Source organism: Nicotiana sylvestris, chromosome 10, assembly GCF_000393655.2.
Source record: "Nicotiana sylvestris chromosome 10, ASM39365v2, whole genome shotgun sequence".
Classification (NCBI taxonomy): Eukaryota; Viridiplantae; Streptophyta; class Magnoliopsida; order Solanales; family Solanaceae; genus Nicotiana; species Nicotiana sylvestris.
In genome coordinates, this window is record NC_091066.1 from 19222513 (window position 1) to 19236932 (window position 14420).

General features: G+C 36.0%; 1 protein-coding gene across 2 annotated transcripts; it reads right to left on the bottom strand.

The window, feature by feature from the left end:
* Positions 1-1358: 1358 nt before the first annotated feature.
* LOC104238421 (NADH dehydrogenase [ubiquinone] 1 beta subcomplex subunit 10-A-like) lies at positions 1359-7365 on the bottom strand. 2 transcript variants are annotated; one of them, XM_009792767.2, is made up of 3 exons: positions 6957-7365; positions 6810-6869; positions 1359-1579 (listed from the first exon to the last, which is right to left on the bottom strand). In XM_009792767.2, exons 1-2 carry the CDS (start codon positions 7240-7242, stop codon positions 6835-6837), a joined length of 321 nt encoding a protein of 106 aa, XP_009791069.1. In that variant the 5' UTR covers positions 7243-7365; the 3' UTR covers positions 1359-1579; positions 6810-6834. The 2 variants fall into 2 exon arrangements, with proteins under 2 accessions (XP_009791069.1, XP_009791068.1); XM_009792766.2 differs by having other exon boundaries at positions 6824-6869; positions 6957-7364.
* Positions 7366-14420: the final 7055 nt, after the last annotated feature.

Sequence of the window (14420 nt, forward strand, 5' to 3'; positions counted from 1 at the left end):
GGCTATTTCACTTTGCATGAGTACTCGTTTACCAATTCTTTACGTGATTTTTAAGTGATGTTTTCTCCTTTTTATTTTGGAGCATCCCAAAATGATTGATATGCTTATTTAAAATTTAATTTATATACTGCTTACTCATACAAAATTTGAGTTGTTAAATTACTTTTATTCATAAAAAAAATTCCTCTTAACTAATGAACGAACACATTCTATGTGACTAGTCTGACTTGTGTATTTTTCTTCTATCAAAAGACTCAAAATTATAATTTAAATTAATTCTTTGTTAGGAGTATTTAATTGAACTCCAAGTAGTATTGCCATATACAACCGAGATTAGAGACCCTTGGTACTTTCAGCACTGTGGAAGAGGATAAGGGGCTGAGTTTGACAGAATGGCTAAATTCGAAAGGGACAAGAATTCAAGTGCGGCTGGATACTCTTTGGCTTTTTAAGCCAATCCCATAAAGAAAATGGAATCCCAAGAGCCTACACTGGAATTCATAGAACAATCAACTCAGTCCTTAATTAGTCAAAAGTTCTGTAAGGGATTTAAGGACTGCCAGTTATTTGACAATGAGATAGGAATCAGTCCATTTTCGGGTTAATGGAAAAATCCTCCCATGGCACCTTCCGCTAGTAGAGAGCTGAAGTTTATCTTTGAGGAGATGCAGTCTGGAAATGACTTGAAGCTTTCAGGCTTTGATGATAACATTTTCTTAGATTCAGATACGGATCCCAGAAGTACAACATTCAGTCATGGAGGATACATCGCTCTATTGACATAGTATGGGGGAGTTAGCTTATGATCCTAACTAATGAAGTCAACAGAAACAATCTGCCAGATCCAGAAAAAGGCTCAAGTTCGAAGGTCCGAGCTTCTAAATTGGACTTGTATAAAGAAATGGCTTTCTAAAGTCAAATAGGAACTGTCTTAACACAAGTGATCCATTGAATATTTCTTGCAAGGACAGGTAAGAAAAAAAATATCTGGGCTCTTAACATGATACCATCCTACGAGTATGAGAATGAGAACACATGAGCTACCACATTCTCGTCTTTGGCAAAACCACTGAAAGAAAGTTGATAATGGCTCAGCAAAAAGGCACACAACCGCAAAATATGCTCCTGATCCATGCATGACTAGTTTTCTGGAACTTCCCATTCAACTATAGATCAAAAAATATTCAATAAAAGGCTCCACCTGACAATAGTGACGGAATAGAAAAAGACAGCCCCACTTGAAGAGATTCTCAAACTAGAATATTCATAGTGTTATTCTGTCTTGACAAACATGACACACTGGATATGCTATCACATATAGGGCAAATATGGAGTAAAAGCTGAGACCAACAAGGAAAGAGCATGAACATTTCTTCTTTATTTCCAGTATGAATTAAATGTTCCCCAAAAAGAGTAAAAGGCTGAAGTAAAGCCAATGCAAACCATTGGCATCTTTCACAAGACAGGAAACTATAAAACAGGTCTTAGAGCAGCGAATGACAGAAAGTGATACACTCAAATTCACCGGTTGGTAGCCCAACAAGCTCTGAAGTTTATACTTTTAACTGGAAAGACAAACCTGCAAAAAACGAGAGGAGTGAGCTTCTACCCGCTGAAAGTCATACTTAAAGGCACTAAGCTTTGTATGTACAACAAACCAAGAATATATTGCAAATTTGAGAAATTGCAGAAAATTTGTGTAGAAGTGGACTAGGAACCATTACAATATACAACATGAGAACAGAACTACAATACAAAATTTGAGTTGCAAACTTTTGCCCGAACAATACATGTTAGATGGCTCACAACAATTTGTTATCACTATTCAAATGGCGTAGATTCTTTGGAAATTATAGTCTCATCGGACAAACAAATAGAAATATTTCAACTTTTGATGAATCCGCACAAACTTGCCAACTTGCCTTGAGCACATTTAACAAAATGTTAAGAAAGCATTCTATCCAAGAACTTGTTGGGTTCAAGGAAAGGAAAAAGAAGACTGACTTCTTGATTTTGTTCCACATATGGTATGAAAGTAAGACATTTATATATTCCTTTGTATCCAGTTTAGGCCTTTTAGGAAGGATGAAAACACTCATATGGAAGGAAAGGATAACCTTCCACCTTCATTGCTCCTTTCTTGTGCTGCAACTATATGAAGGAAATAATCCAGACACTCTGTTACTTCCTCTCCTGCAAACTCTCCTCTTTCGTTCCCTTTTCTTTTCTTTATTTGATAAAGCCCATCCTCTTTCACCCTTACCAAATAATATAGTTCAAGGTAATTATAGTACATGACAAGGCTAGTGAATCTTGCTTTGTCATCGCAATTGTGCTGCAAGTGCAAAAACAAGCAGTGGCAATGGCAATGGGAACACATGATTTCCTCAATTGACCTGAATGGTGATATGAAGTGTTAAAGAACCTAATGAAAGTGGTAACGAGAAGATGCTGAAATTCTGAGTTCTGCATATTTCTTAAGTAAATTGCACTTCTCTTCCTCTTTTAGACCGAATTTAATTTCTGTTTCCATGTAGTATAGTGATCTTCAATTTGTAAAGATGCAACTTTAGTCCTTCGCCTACTAGAATCAACAAATTCCAATAGGATATTAACAAGCTCAATCTTTTCTTTTATTATAAAAACAAGCTCGATATTTTACTGCACTTTCTCCCTTTTGAATGTATATTTTTAGCACCTCCAGATGGTTACAAAGTTTGTAGTATCTTCATGAATCCCTGCTCAACTCTTCATGAACTGGCTAGGAAGGCAGTGTAGGGGCTGGAGGCAAGATCACAGAGTGTATAAGAGGGATGATGGCACATAGGGCATATTAAAGGAGGAGGATTGAGGTGGAAGCCAAGTATATGAGATTTATTATGTTAATTGGCTGATTCCATAACTAAATGGTGAAGTTCACCATAAATGGAAAGTTTTAGAGTTTTGAGCACTATAATACAAGGACAAGAACCGGATTAACCTAAACAACAACAACTAAGCCTCAGTCTCAAACAAGTTAGAGTCAGCTATATGATCCTCATTGACCATGTTACTTCATATAAACTCATCGCAAACCAATAATATACAAAATAAAATAAAAATAAAGTAAATAGTAGATATTCTCAACTAATAAGTCTATCTTCTATAAGTCTTTTTCTTCCATTGTATCCTATCTTTCGCTAAGTCTACATGGATTCCAAGAGATTGGATGTCCTCCGATACAATTTCCTTCCAAGTATTTTAGGTCTACCTCGTCCCTTTTAACACTTTTACTCACCATAGTGTCGCATCTACATAGCAGTGCATTTGGCGGCCTATAAATCTATGCCGAGCAGACTCCCGTGTCGGACCCTCCAAAAATGCACTACTTTATAGTATCTGACACGCACCCGACGACATTTTCGGAGTGTTCGAGTAGCTGTAGATGTGACAAGGTGAAAAATAAAAATAAAAATTACTGTTAACAAAGTATCAACACTGCCACCTTCTTCTATTAGCTTTGCCCCTAACCATCAGTATAGGGCAGTGTGTGGAGATGACAGCAATTCTCTAGAGAAAACAGAAAGCTTTTGTGAAAATTGTATTATCAGAAATATTACGGGTTAAATAACTCTTCCTATTGGCTTGGTATTCTCTAGTATGAAAGGTGTTAAGAAGGTACAAAGGGTTTCAACTGATAAACCCTATAAAAAAAGGTTTCAACTGATAGTTGAATTGTATAATGCAATAGCGTCGCTGTATAAAGGAAGAGGAAGAATAAAGAGGGGAAAGAGGTCATCTAAAACATTTGTTTACCTCTAATTATGAGCCATTTTGGCATTTTACTCTACACTATCAAATGCATTTCTTGTGTGAGTTTTCTGGTAGTTATTTTCCCCTTTTTGTTTTATTTGAAAGTAACTACTGTGGGTGGGGCTATCATAGTAATAGATAAATAACCAATCAAAATGAGCAAAATGATACTGGAATGCAGCTAGTTCTTTTGCTTAAAATACAGAACCTGGAGGACAATTAGATAATTTATGATTCCAATTACTGTATATAAAATAAAAAAGAAAGAAAAAAGAGCAAAAACAGAATCACTGTGGTACCCCGGCTCCTAACCATGTTTTGACTTTAATCTTGTACATGGATAAAGCTTGGCATACCGAGCTTGAATAATAAGGGAAAGAAGCCAAGAATTACATTGTGAGTGAATTAGAAAAACTGTGATGGAACCAAATAGTAAGGAAGAGAAGCCTGGTGTAGCTACGGAAGTTTTACCCTGTTGCAGTAAAACTCAAAGAAACTTCAGAAAGTCTTCAAGTTTATCGCGTCACGGTACACACATGAAAAGTTCAGAAACCTGAAGGATCTACTGTGTCTCAGCCCAGTAGATGAACCAGATTCATGGAACCAGTAGCATTTGAATAGTTTATATTACAACAACAACATACTTTATTTATAGTTTATATTATGAGTATAAAAATATAAGTTCTAATTCATTCTAAGGCATTGTAGTACGTGATTAGGGACGAACAATCACTGTGAAAGGAAGATTTAAGAAGACTTGTCGCTTAACAAGGATTTCCTAAGCCCAAAGGTAGGAATTAACTCTAATTCTTATTATTTTGAGTTAGATTTCAGCATGGTTTTGAGGAGCTTGCAATTTGATAGGGTATTAGGGCTGGAATTAAGTGTAGATACAATAAGGTTCTCTGGATATAGATTGAATAGCTGAATCATGAACTTAAATGGCTGAGCAATTTCATTGTTCCTTTCATAGATCATTGAAGATTTTCCCTAATTGAATCAATTGGAGTCAAGTCCAAGCAAGATCGAAGACCTAGTGAGTAATAATGTGTTCGTAACTGGTTCTATATCAAAAGGCATGATTCAAATCTGATGTATGCAGGTTCAGACAGAATTATTGAATTCAATGTTCTAGAAGTATAGTATATATATGTCCTTCACATATATGCATGTATGGAGACAAGTGCATGGAAATGCGGACATGATTTTCTTACCTTATCTTGAATAGCTAGCATGATTATGCTAAAGATATAGAGTTTTCATGACAGTGCATGTGTACAAGAGGGTCTATCAGAAACAGCCTACACTCTACCCTTCCCACACCCCACTTATGGGATTAACTGGGTTTTTTGTTGTTGTATGTGAATTTTTTGCAAGATACAGTTGATATATGCTGTCTTATGTAATTTTATGAAGTATTTCATATGCTATATAATTAGCTATATGCCTAAGATGAGAAAATATTTTTGGGAGGAAGGTTGAAGGATCTAAGTTGATATACACTACCCAGTGTTGTCAAAGGCTCATTTGAGCTAAGCTTAAGCCCCGATGCTCAAAGAAGGTCACGGTTGGCGCTTCACGAGTTCGCGTCACTTAGGTTGTGCTTCAGTGTAGGCAAAGCACTAAGGTGTGCGCCTCATGCCCATAAAAATTCTACCCTGAATAGAATGGTACTAAACAATAAATATAGTTGGAAAAAAGATATATTAATTGCAATGGAAATCATTATGAATGAGGTTGTTATTTGTTCTTGCATCATGTATACATTTCTTCTTAGGAGCTGATATCTTCTTTTATTCTGTAATACATGCATCCACCGGATGCTTTTGTTATTAATACACCACTAACTTCATAAACAATTTTTTTGTTGCGCCTTTTTAACTAAAGCTCTCACTTTGATCGTGCTTGCGCTTAAAACCTGATAGACTTCGTGCGTATTTTAACGCTTTTAGCCTTTGACAACACTGACACTACCCTAAAAGGGTTGACATCGCAAAAACAAACACAAATATGGCGGTTATAGCTTATGCAACCAACAGAGTGTAGCTATAGATTCAGATTGTGGCAAAACTCCTAGCTGACGCTGGAAGAAGATGGATTCAGACTCTCATAATGTACAAACTGGGCAAATAGATACCTAGCTGTTAGGATTGGAATCAAATTATTGTGCCAGCATCCACAGTGCGAGTGGTGTCAGACACTAGTAAAGTGATCCTCCCTAGCATCTGTTGTGCTTCAGTGTTCAGATAAAAATGAAAACAGACTCACTTATGAGATATGCCCTCCAGTAGCACTCATACCAGCTATGAGTTTAAGGCATAGTACATATCATGCTTTAAGTCTTCTTGTCCCAACAGTTATAGATGGCATTATTCTTCATTGGACCCGTACCTCATTCTTTCATATTTCAGGATTTCAGATTCAGCAATACACAACAAGGCTGAGCGGTGAGCAAGTAGCACACAACTCTCTGGTAAGCCCAACATTCCACTGCGGGAGCTATTTTGCAATTTCTTTTATACTCCCGGTGTCCCAATTTATGTTACACCTTTCCTTTTTAGTCTATCCAAAAAAAATGGCACCTTTCAATATCTAAAAAAATTAACTTTTAACTTCTCATTTAATCTCTTCTGAGCCGAGGGTCTACCGAAAACAGTCACTCTACTTTGTCAAGGTAGGGGTAAGGACTGCATACACATTACCCTCCCCAGACCCCGCTTCTGGAATTTCAGTAGGTTTGTTGTTGTTGTAACTTCTCATTTAACTTTTAACTTTTACCTTCTCATAAAATGTCTTTCTTTCTTTCTTAAAACTCTCAGGTCAAACACCCTAAAATAAATTGGGACGGAAGGAGTATTTTATAGGAGGACGTCTTATTAACAAAATTTCAACATATTTTAGTGTCCAAAAATGCTAACTGTGTCATATAAATTGTAAATAATAGACAACATCAGCGAATCAAAGACAAAAAAACATTTCCAATGATCCAATCTAATAAAAGGGAAAGAGTAAAATGCCTGAGATTACAGACCGGAAAGGGTCTCATTCGGATTCGACAGCTTCAACAACCTTCGGGCCTGCAATTCACAAGACAATACAAATTAAAAAACTAAACTTTTAACCTAAAAATAGCACTAAATCGTGTTAGGGCTTTTAGTAGAGACCGTGCATAAAGGGAGGACGAAGGTCCTTGCCCCACCCAATGCCACGTGTAGCATCAAGGTACTGCTGAACAAGGTGACGACACTTCTGAAGGTGATTAACACCTTCGATACGATAGCACCAACGGAGCTTTTCACGGAGGATCTTAGCCTTTTCAATGTCGATCCATTTCTCCCTCACCAAATGCTCCCTCATCTCGAAGAAAGCAACCGGGTCCTTGTACGGGTTATTTGGGTCGAAGTCATCGGGTGCTCCTTCATCGAACTCTACTCCTTTTTTCCTCCCCATTTTTTTTCAGCTTGAAATCTTCTCCTGTGTGTGAACTGATTTTTGCAGTGTAGGGATTAGACCGAAATGGTGAGTGAATTTGGGGAAAAGGGGTGTGTGGTTTGTGAAGATGGGTTTGGGTTGAACTGTTTGGGCCTGGGTTGAATTTGATTTAAGTTGACCTACTCCAACGCGTTAATTAGACCCAACTTATTGCACTTCTCCTTTTTAAGCCAACACGTGGCAATTGCTGGTGTTAATCGGATTTTTAAAAATTAATCAATTTTTAATGATTCATCGTTAATCAATAACGGTATATCTGAACTCATTTATGACCCGAGATATATGTGATCCCAACTATTAACGACCGGTAAATTTAATCCATTTCGCATAGTTTAAAGACATTAATTTGACCCCTTTTCCAAAAAAATTAACATGTCTATATTGTATAATTCTCCGACAAGGGTGTCAAATGACTCCCTTGAACAAGAATAACTTTGTCCCTTGTTATAATTAATAATGTACGTTTATAAAGTTATAATTAATAACTTTGTTACTTGATAAAATGCGAAGCGGTGTTAACGAGAGGTTGGAGGTATGGAGACAGGTCCTCGAGTCTAAGGGTTTCAAGTTGAGCAGGACTAAGACAGAGTACCTGGAGTGCAAGTTAAGCGCTGAGTCGAGGGAAGTAGGCATGAACGTGAGGCTTGGATCACAAGTCATCCCCAAGAGAGGTAGTTTCAAGTACTTTGGGTCGGTTATACAAGGGACAGAGAGATCGACGAGGACGTCACACACCGTATAGGGGTGTGGTGGATGAAATGGAGGCTAGCATCTGGAGTCCTGTGTGACAAGAAAGTGCCACTGATACACAAAGGTAAGTTTTATAGAGCGGTGGTTAGACCGTCCATGTTGTATGGGGCAGAATGTTGGCCGGTTAAGAACTCTCATATCCAGAAGATGAAGGTAACAGAGATGAGGATGTTGAGGTAGATGTGCGGGCACACTAGGATGGATAAGATTAGGAATGAAAATATTCGGGAGAAGGTGGCGGTGGCCCCTGTAGATGACAAGATGCGGGGCTCGGATGGTTGTTGGCTTTGGTGGGTATGAGAAAAGGTAGAGGGCGGCCTAAGAAGTATTATGGAGAGGTAATCAGACAGGACATGGCACGACTGTAGATTTCCAAGGAGATGGCCATTGATAGGAAGGTGTGGAGGTCGAGCATTAGGGTTGTAGGCTATGAAGTAATCGAGCTTTTTCTACTCGTACCGGGGGTGAGGCTGGTTTGATATGATTGATCTTAGACGGCTAGTGGTTAATGTTGTGTCCACACTATCCTTTCTGCTTTTCATAGCTCCGGGCCTTAATTACTAGTTATTGATATTACGTGTCATCTATTTTATGGTTTTTATGATATTGTTATTATTTCTATGGTTTCTATTGACGATACTGGTATATTGTCTCTTCTTGTTTTCTTTTCGTCTTCTTAAGCCGAGGGTTTATCGGAAACAACCTCTCTACCCCATCGGGGTAGGGGTAAGGTCTGCGTACACGCAATCTTCTCCACACCTCACTTTGTGAGATTTTACCAGGTCGTCGTCGTTGTTATTGTTGTTGTTGTTTTTAAAGTCAAACAACTAGTTCTATTAACTTAAAAGGAGAATTGTCAATTGTGGGAGTATGTTGATGAAAACAAAAATAGTAGTAGAAGTTAGTTGGACAGATGATAAAGAAATGGACATTATTTAACTCAACCCCAAAGCTAATTCACGAGGTGATAATTGCTTAAGGTCATAAAAGGAGACTGTCTTATCCCTAAAGTGCTGATGTGAGACTCAACACCCTCTCGCGTTCAAGACTGAACATCTGGAGCGCGGACAATATAAGATGGAGACTTAATATCGCGTAAACAATAAATTAGGATGGGCCTGAATCTGATACCATATAAAAAAAATAGAGCTTGGCCTAAGTCATTTCCGAAAGTTAGCTCATAAGGTGATGATTGACCAAGACCATAAAAGGAGACCATCTCATTCCTTAAAAGTCAATGGGAACTCAATAATATAATAGAAAACGGAGTTGATAGATATCTTCGATAAAGATTTTCCTTCCTTAATGGTGAATGTCCACGAACTATATAGAGCTGCATAAATTTTTTGAAAATAACAAGGAATGTCATGTGTAATGGAAATCTTAGGAAGTATACAATCATAGTCACTCAATAAGAGGTTAAGATATTCAACTTATATAGAAAGTAATCTTCAGCTTGGTATAAAAAATAATCTTGAATTTTGAAGACTTCTTAATTATGGCGATGGTTATACAAAAAATTAATGAAGAGGTCCCTTTCAAGAAAATATAGTAACTTAAATGATTCATCTTTTCTATAGTGGTCATTCCTATCATGATGCAAGCTCTGAGTACACTATTAAATTATCTCTCCTAGTAATTTTTTTTAAGCCATTTATCAGGCTCTGTTAATTTGTGGTGTTTGGCATTATCCCCTATCTCGTATATTAATATGAGATTAGTACATTGGAGGGGGACATAAAACCAAGACCTCCAGAAAAAGAAATTACAAAGGTAGTTATTGCTGGTCTTAGACCTTTTACAGCATGATGCATAGCACTGTCAAAAAAATTGGACTATTTTAAACAGTTGTTCACCTATAACAGTAGTGGCCTTCCATAGATCAGTTGAACCACCCATTTTGATTTCCTGTTACACGTTATATTTTCTTTAAACTAGCATTTTTCTTGCCATTAATTTTTTCAGTGGAAATAACATATTATCATCATTAAAAGATGGAGTAATCCCGGTATCCAGAAGCACAATGATCACCCCTTATAACAACTTGATTCTTGTCGAAACTCATATTTTAGGTATTTTGTTAATTTATTTTGGTAAAGAAAAGTGTAATAGGTTCAACCATCCTACGAACTAATTTGGGTGATAAAAACGACATACTATGTGGATTTTTCATCAACAATATTTATGTTATCCGTGCATAATATTAATTCTTTAGTCCAAGTATAATGAAAAAAGAAGGATAATTCAGCTCTGCCTCAAATAAACTCGATTGTAATGACAATTGGTACATTGATGCACAACGCGCTCAATCTCTTTTCCTATGTAACCAAGTCCACATATGTATTGAATGTATTTTACGGGATGGATATCATAAATAAGCCTAAACTACTTACTTTTGATGGATTCACTTAATTAGTCGATACCAACAAAAAGAATATCAGCAAGACGTCCCCGTTCATCAAGGATAGACGGGCCCTTGAAGTTGTATTGATCATCTATAGTTATAATCACGGGCTTAATTATAACTCGAGAATCGAGATCAACCTCGATATGTACTTTTGTGCAAGTTGCGATGCTACTCAGGTAGGGGCAAGACATTAAGATATCTGAGATAATGTTAAATGTTGAATATGTGCTTGTTAATCTACTATTACAAAGGTCATGCATCAACAACATTTACTCCAGTGCCAATAATGTCAGTTTTGCATATGCCTACATTTGCCATGTTTAGGCAAAATGCTACCACATGGTGCATCTATAAACCCTATTCTTGTTTCTTTAAAGTGAATTTCTTCCTTGTCATGAAGGATAAGTTAATGTAGGTTTTAGTTTTATTTCCCTTTAGTATAACCCAAGTTAGTTATTGGAAAGACATGAGCAACATCAAAAGCGGTATCGCCAAAGACCTCTTGATTCATCAAAATCATGGCAACATCACCCATATTCTTTACTATTTGCCCTTGGTTAGTTTCAACATTATTACACATTACAACCTTGAATGTTAATGCTTTGCATCAATCCTTGTAGACTTTATGCAGTTAAATTACGCATAATAATGTATATCAACGGAACAACGTATAAGGAAAGTTTTTAGGTTTGACAACTGACTCGCCATCATATACTTTCTCATTTTCTAGCACAACCATTGCCACTATCTGTATATAATGAGTGCTAAAGCCAACTGTGAGAATTTAAGGCGCCTTGTTAAGTGGACAATAAAGCATTGACTGAATTCCAGTTATCAATATAGGGCGGTCACAATGATACCCCTTGAATTACAACCAAAGAACTTGTAGCAATATTATCATCATAAAAAAAATAGAAGAAGAATGACAGAGAGAGATAGAGAGTACGTCTATACTATCGTCTATTGCAATATCCATCAAAACTTATTGGATGACTCCATGTTTTCTTCTTAAGTTGTTTAAATATAGAGGTTTAATGTTTTGGACTGCTATAAAATATAAATATCAGTTTTATAGTTAGTTTTTAAGGGTCGTGCATTTTTGCCCCCTTTTTGAGTGATGCACATATTATCGTAACCATGACATTTTTCGTAAAAAATAGAACCTCATAATAGTAACGATTTATAGGGGGGGGGGGGAGGATGCACAATACTTGCACATGACTCATTTCTTAGTATTTTTAAGGATTGTAATCTCATATATACTTATTTATTTATTTTGAACAAAACTCATCATTTAACAATAAATCTTTAATATTCATATAAATTATTGTAATATATTTATTTTATTTTGAGCAATTCTTATAAAGAGGAAACTCTACCTAAGTTAACTGAAAATTCTAACAAATGTTTAACCTCTTTATTTTATATAATAAAGATCTTAGGAGATGAAATCCCAATTATAATATAGCGGGGGTCTTTTTTAGGAAAACCACAACATAATAATTTATTTATTCTATGATGGTCTTTGTTTTCATGATCCCAAATCATACCAACTCCAACACGCTATTGAATAATTTTTCTTAATAATTTGTATATATTCATGCCCTTTCTCATCAAGTGGTTGATCAATTGAACCAAACAAAAACTTTCTCGCACAAATGAGCTTTTTGTTGCATGTTATAATTTTTGTGAACTCGTACTTTTTTATTATTAATTTGGGGGGTGGGGGGGGGGAGAGGGGATGACACATGTTCCCAATTTTCAGAAGTCCAATATCACACCTTAAAATAATTTAGTTTTTTTGTCATATATATGATTTGTTTGGTTCACCTTGGTGAAGACAAGCCTGATAGGTTCAAGAACTCTTGGAATTTGAGTGATGCTAATAATATAAGAAGTTCACCAATGTTTATAACTAATCTTATCTAGTTTTGATTCTCTGCTCCAAGTATAATGGAGAAAGAAGGATATATCAGCTATGCATCATATGTGCTCAATTGTAACGAGCACTTGATACTTTAATGCACAATGCGCTCGATCTACCTTTGTGTCACCTAGGCAGCACAAGTATGGAATGTAATTAACGGTGTGAATATCATAAATAAGTCCTAGACTATTAGCTTTTGATGGATTCACATAACCGACACCAATAAAAAAAAGGTATAGGCAAGAAGTTTCCTTTCATCAAGGATGAGTTGACCCTTGAGGTTAGATTGACCACCTGTACTCATAATTACAGAATTATTTGTAGCGTGTGACCAATCTGGGTCTTCACTTTTGAACAAAGCATCAATGCCATTCATGTGGGGATAAAATATTGAGATACTCGAGATGATGTTTCATCTCGAATATGTGCACGTTATTTTATCTAATGAGAAATATCATGTAGCAAAAATATTTCTCCAGGCCAATAATGATAGGCTTGAGGTATGCTTGGACTTGTTGAGTTTGAATCTGTGAATAAAAAATACTACACATGATTCATTCATAAACCCTATCCTTATTCCTTTGAAATGCATTGTTGCCATGAGCCTGGAGGATGAGTTGACGTAGGATTTAATCTTTTCTCCTCCAGTAAAATCCAAATTAGCTGCTGGAAGGACATGAACAACATCAAAAGTATCATCTTCAAAGACCTCATCATTCGCAAGAATCATAATAATATTCCCACATCTTTTACCATTTGACCTTGATAAGTTACACGGCTCGAACCATTATCACACACCACAATCTTGCCTTTAACATCAATGTTGTGCAACGATTTTGGTAGACATTGTGCAGTTTCTTAATTGTACATGATAAGGTATACCAAGGAAATAAGGTACATCGGAAGTCTTAAGGTTGGTTAATTGCCTTGTCATCATATAATTTCGTATTTCTTAGCACAATTACTGCTACCATCTTTTCCTATGATGCATGCTAAAGTCAACTATGACAATTTAAGAACTTCCTCATTAGATTGTAACATTCACCAATTCACAGTTATTAGCAGAAGTAATCACAATAATACTCTTCTGAATTGCAATAAAAGAACTAGTAGCAATACTCTCATCATAAAAAAGTTGAAAAAGGTCCACCAAGGAAGAGAGAAAGCATCAAAGTAACGTCTACACCATCTTCTTTTGAAATATCTATTGCAGCCACTATGGCAGTGTGTGCACAATTTTTCTTCTTTTTAGTTGGTTGAATTATAGCGTTTTATTGTTTTGGACCACTATAACATACAAAATATTAGTTTTGAACTTAGTTTTTTATGTTTTGTGTATTTTCTTTCCCTATGTTTCGTGTATTTTCTTTCCCTACTTTTTTGAGTTATGTAAATATTATCTTAATTATGGCATTTTTGTGCAAAAAGAGAACAACATCTCAAGGATGATGATTAGGAAGGAAAAAATGCACAATACATGCACACGACTCATTTGTTAGCCTTTTTAAGGACCATATATAATCTCATAATAATTTATTCATTTTTGTGAAGAAAACTCATCAATAACATTAAATGTCTAATATTTGTACAAATCCTTTTAATACAATATTCATGATAAGGTGGATTTCCTTCTTGCAATTCTTGTACAAGATAAAACCCTACCTAATTTAATTGGAATCCTAAATAAAAGTTTCACCGGTTTCTTTCATATAAAAAAGAGATTAGGAGATAAAATGCCAATTATAATACAGTAAGGGCCTTTTGTAAAAAAAAAAAACTAGCAACTTTTTTTTTAATAATTCCATCATCATGATGGAGGAGTTAAGGCATGACTCCAACCTGTATATATATCAAAAATCATAATTACACGGAGGGGGGGGGGACATAGGCCTTGGCCTCCAGAACAGTGAGGTAGGTGATTGGACTCACCCTATGATACATGATTGAACAAAATAAATTAGAATGAGTAAGAAGAAGGTTGCTCTTCCTCCGGGAGTTTGTAGCAACACACATGGATGATATGTACAAAAAGGTGCCAGAGAGGAGCTTATT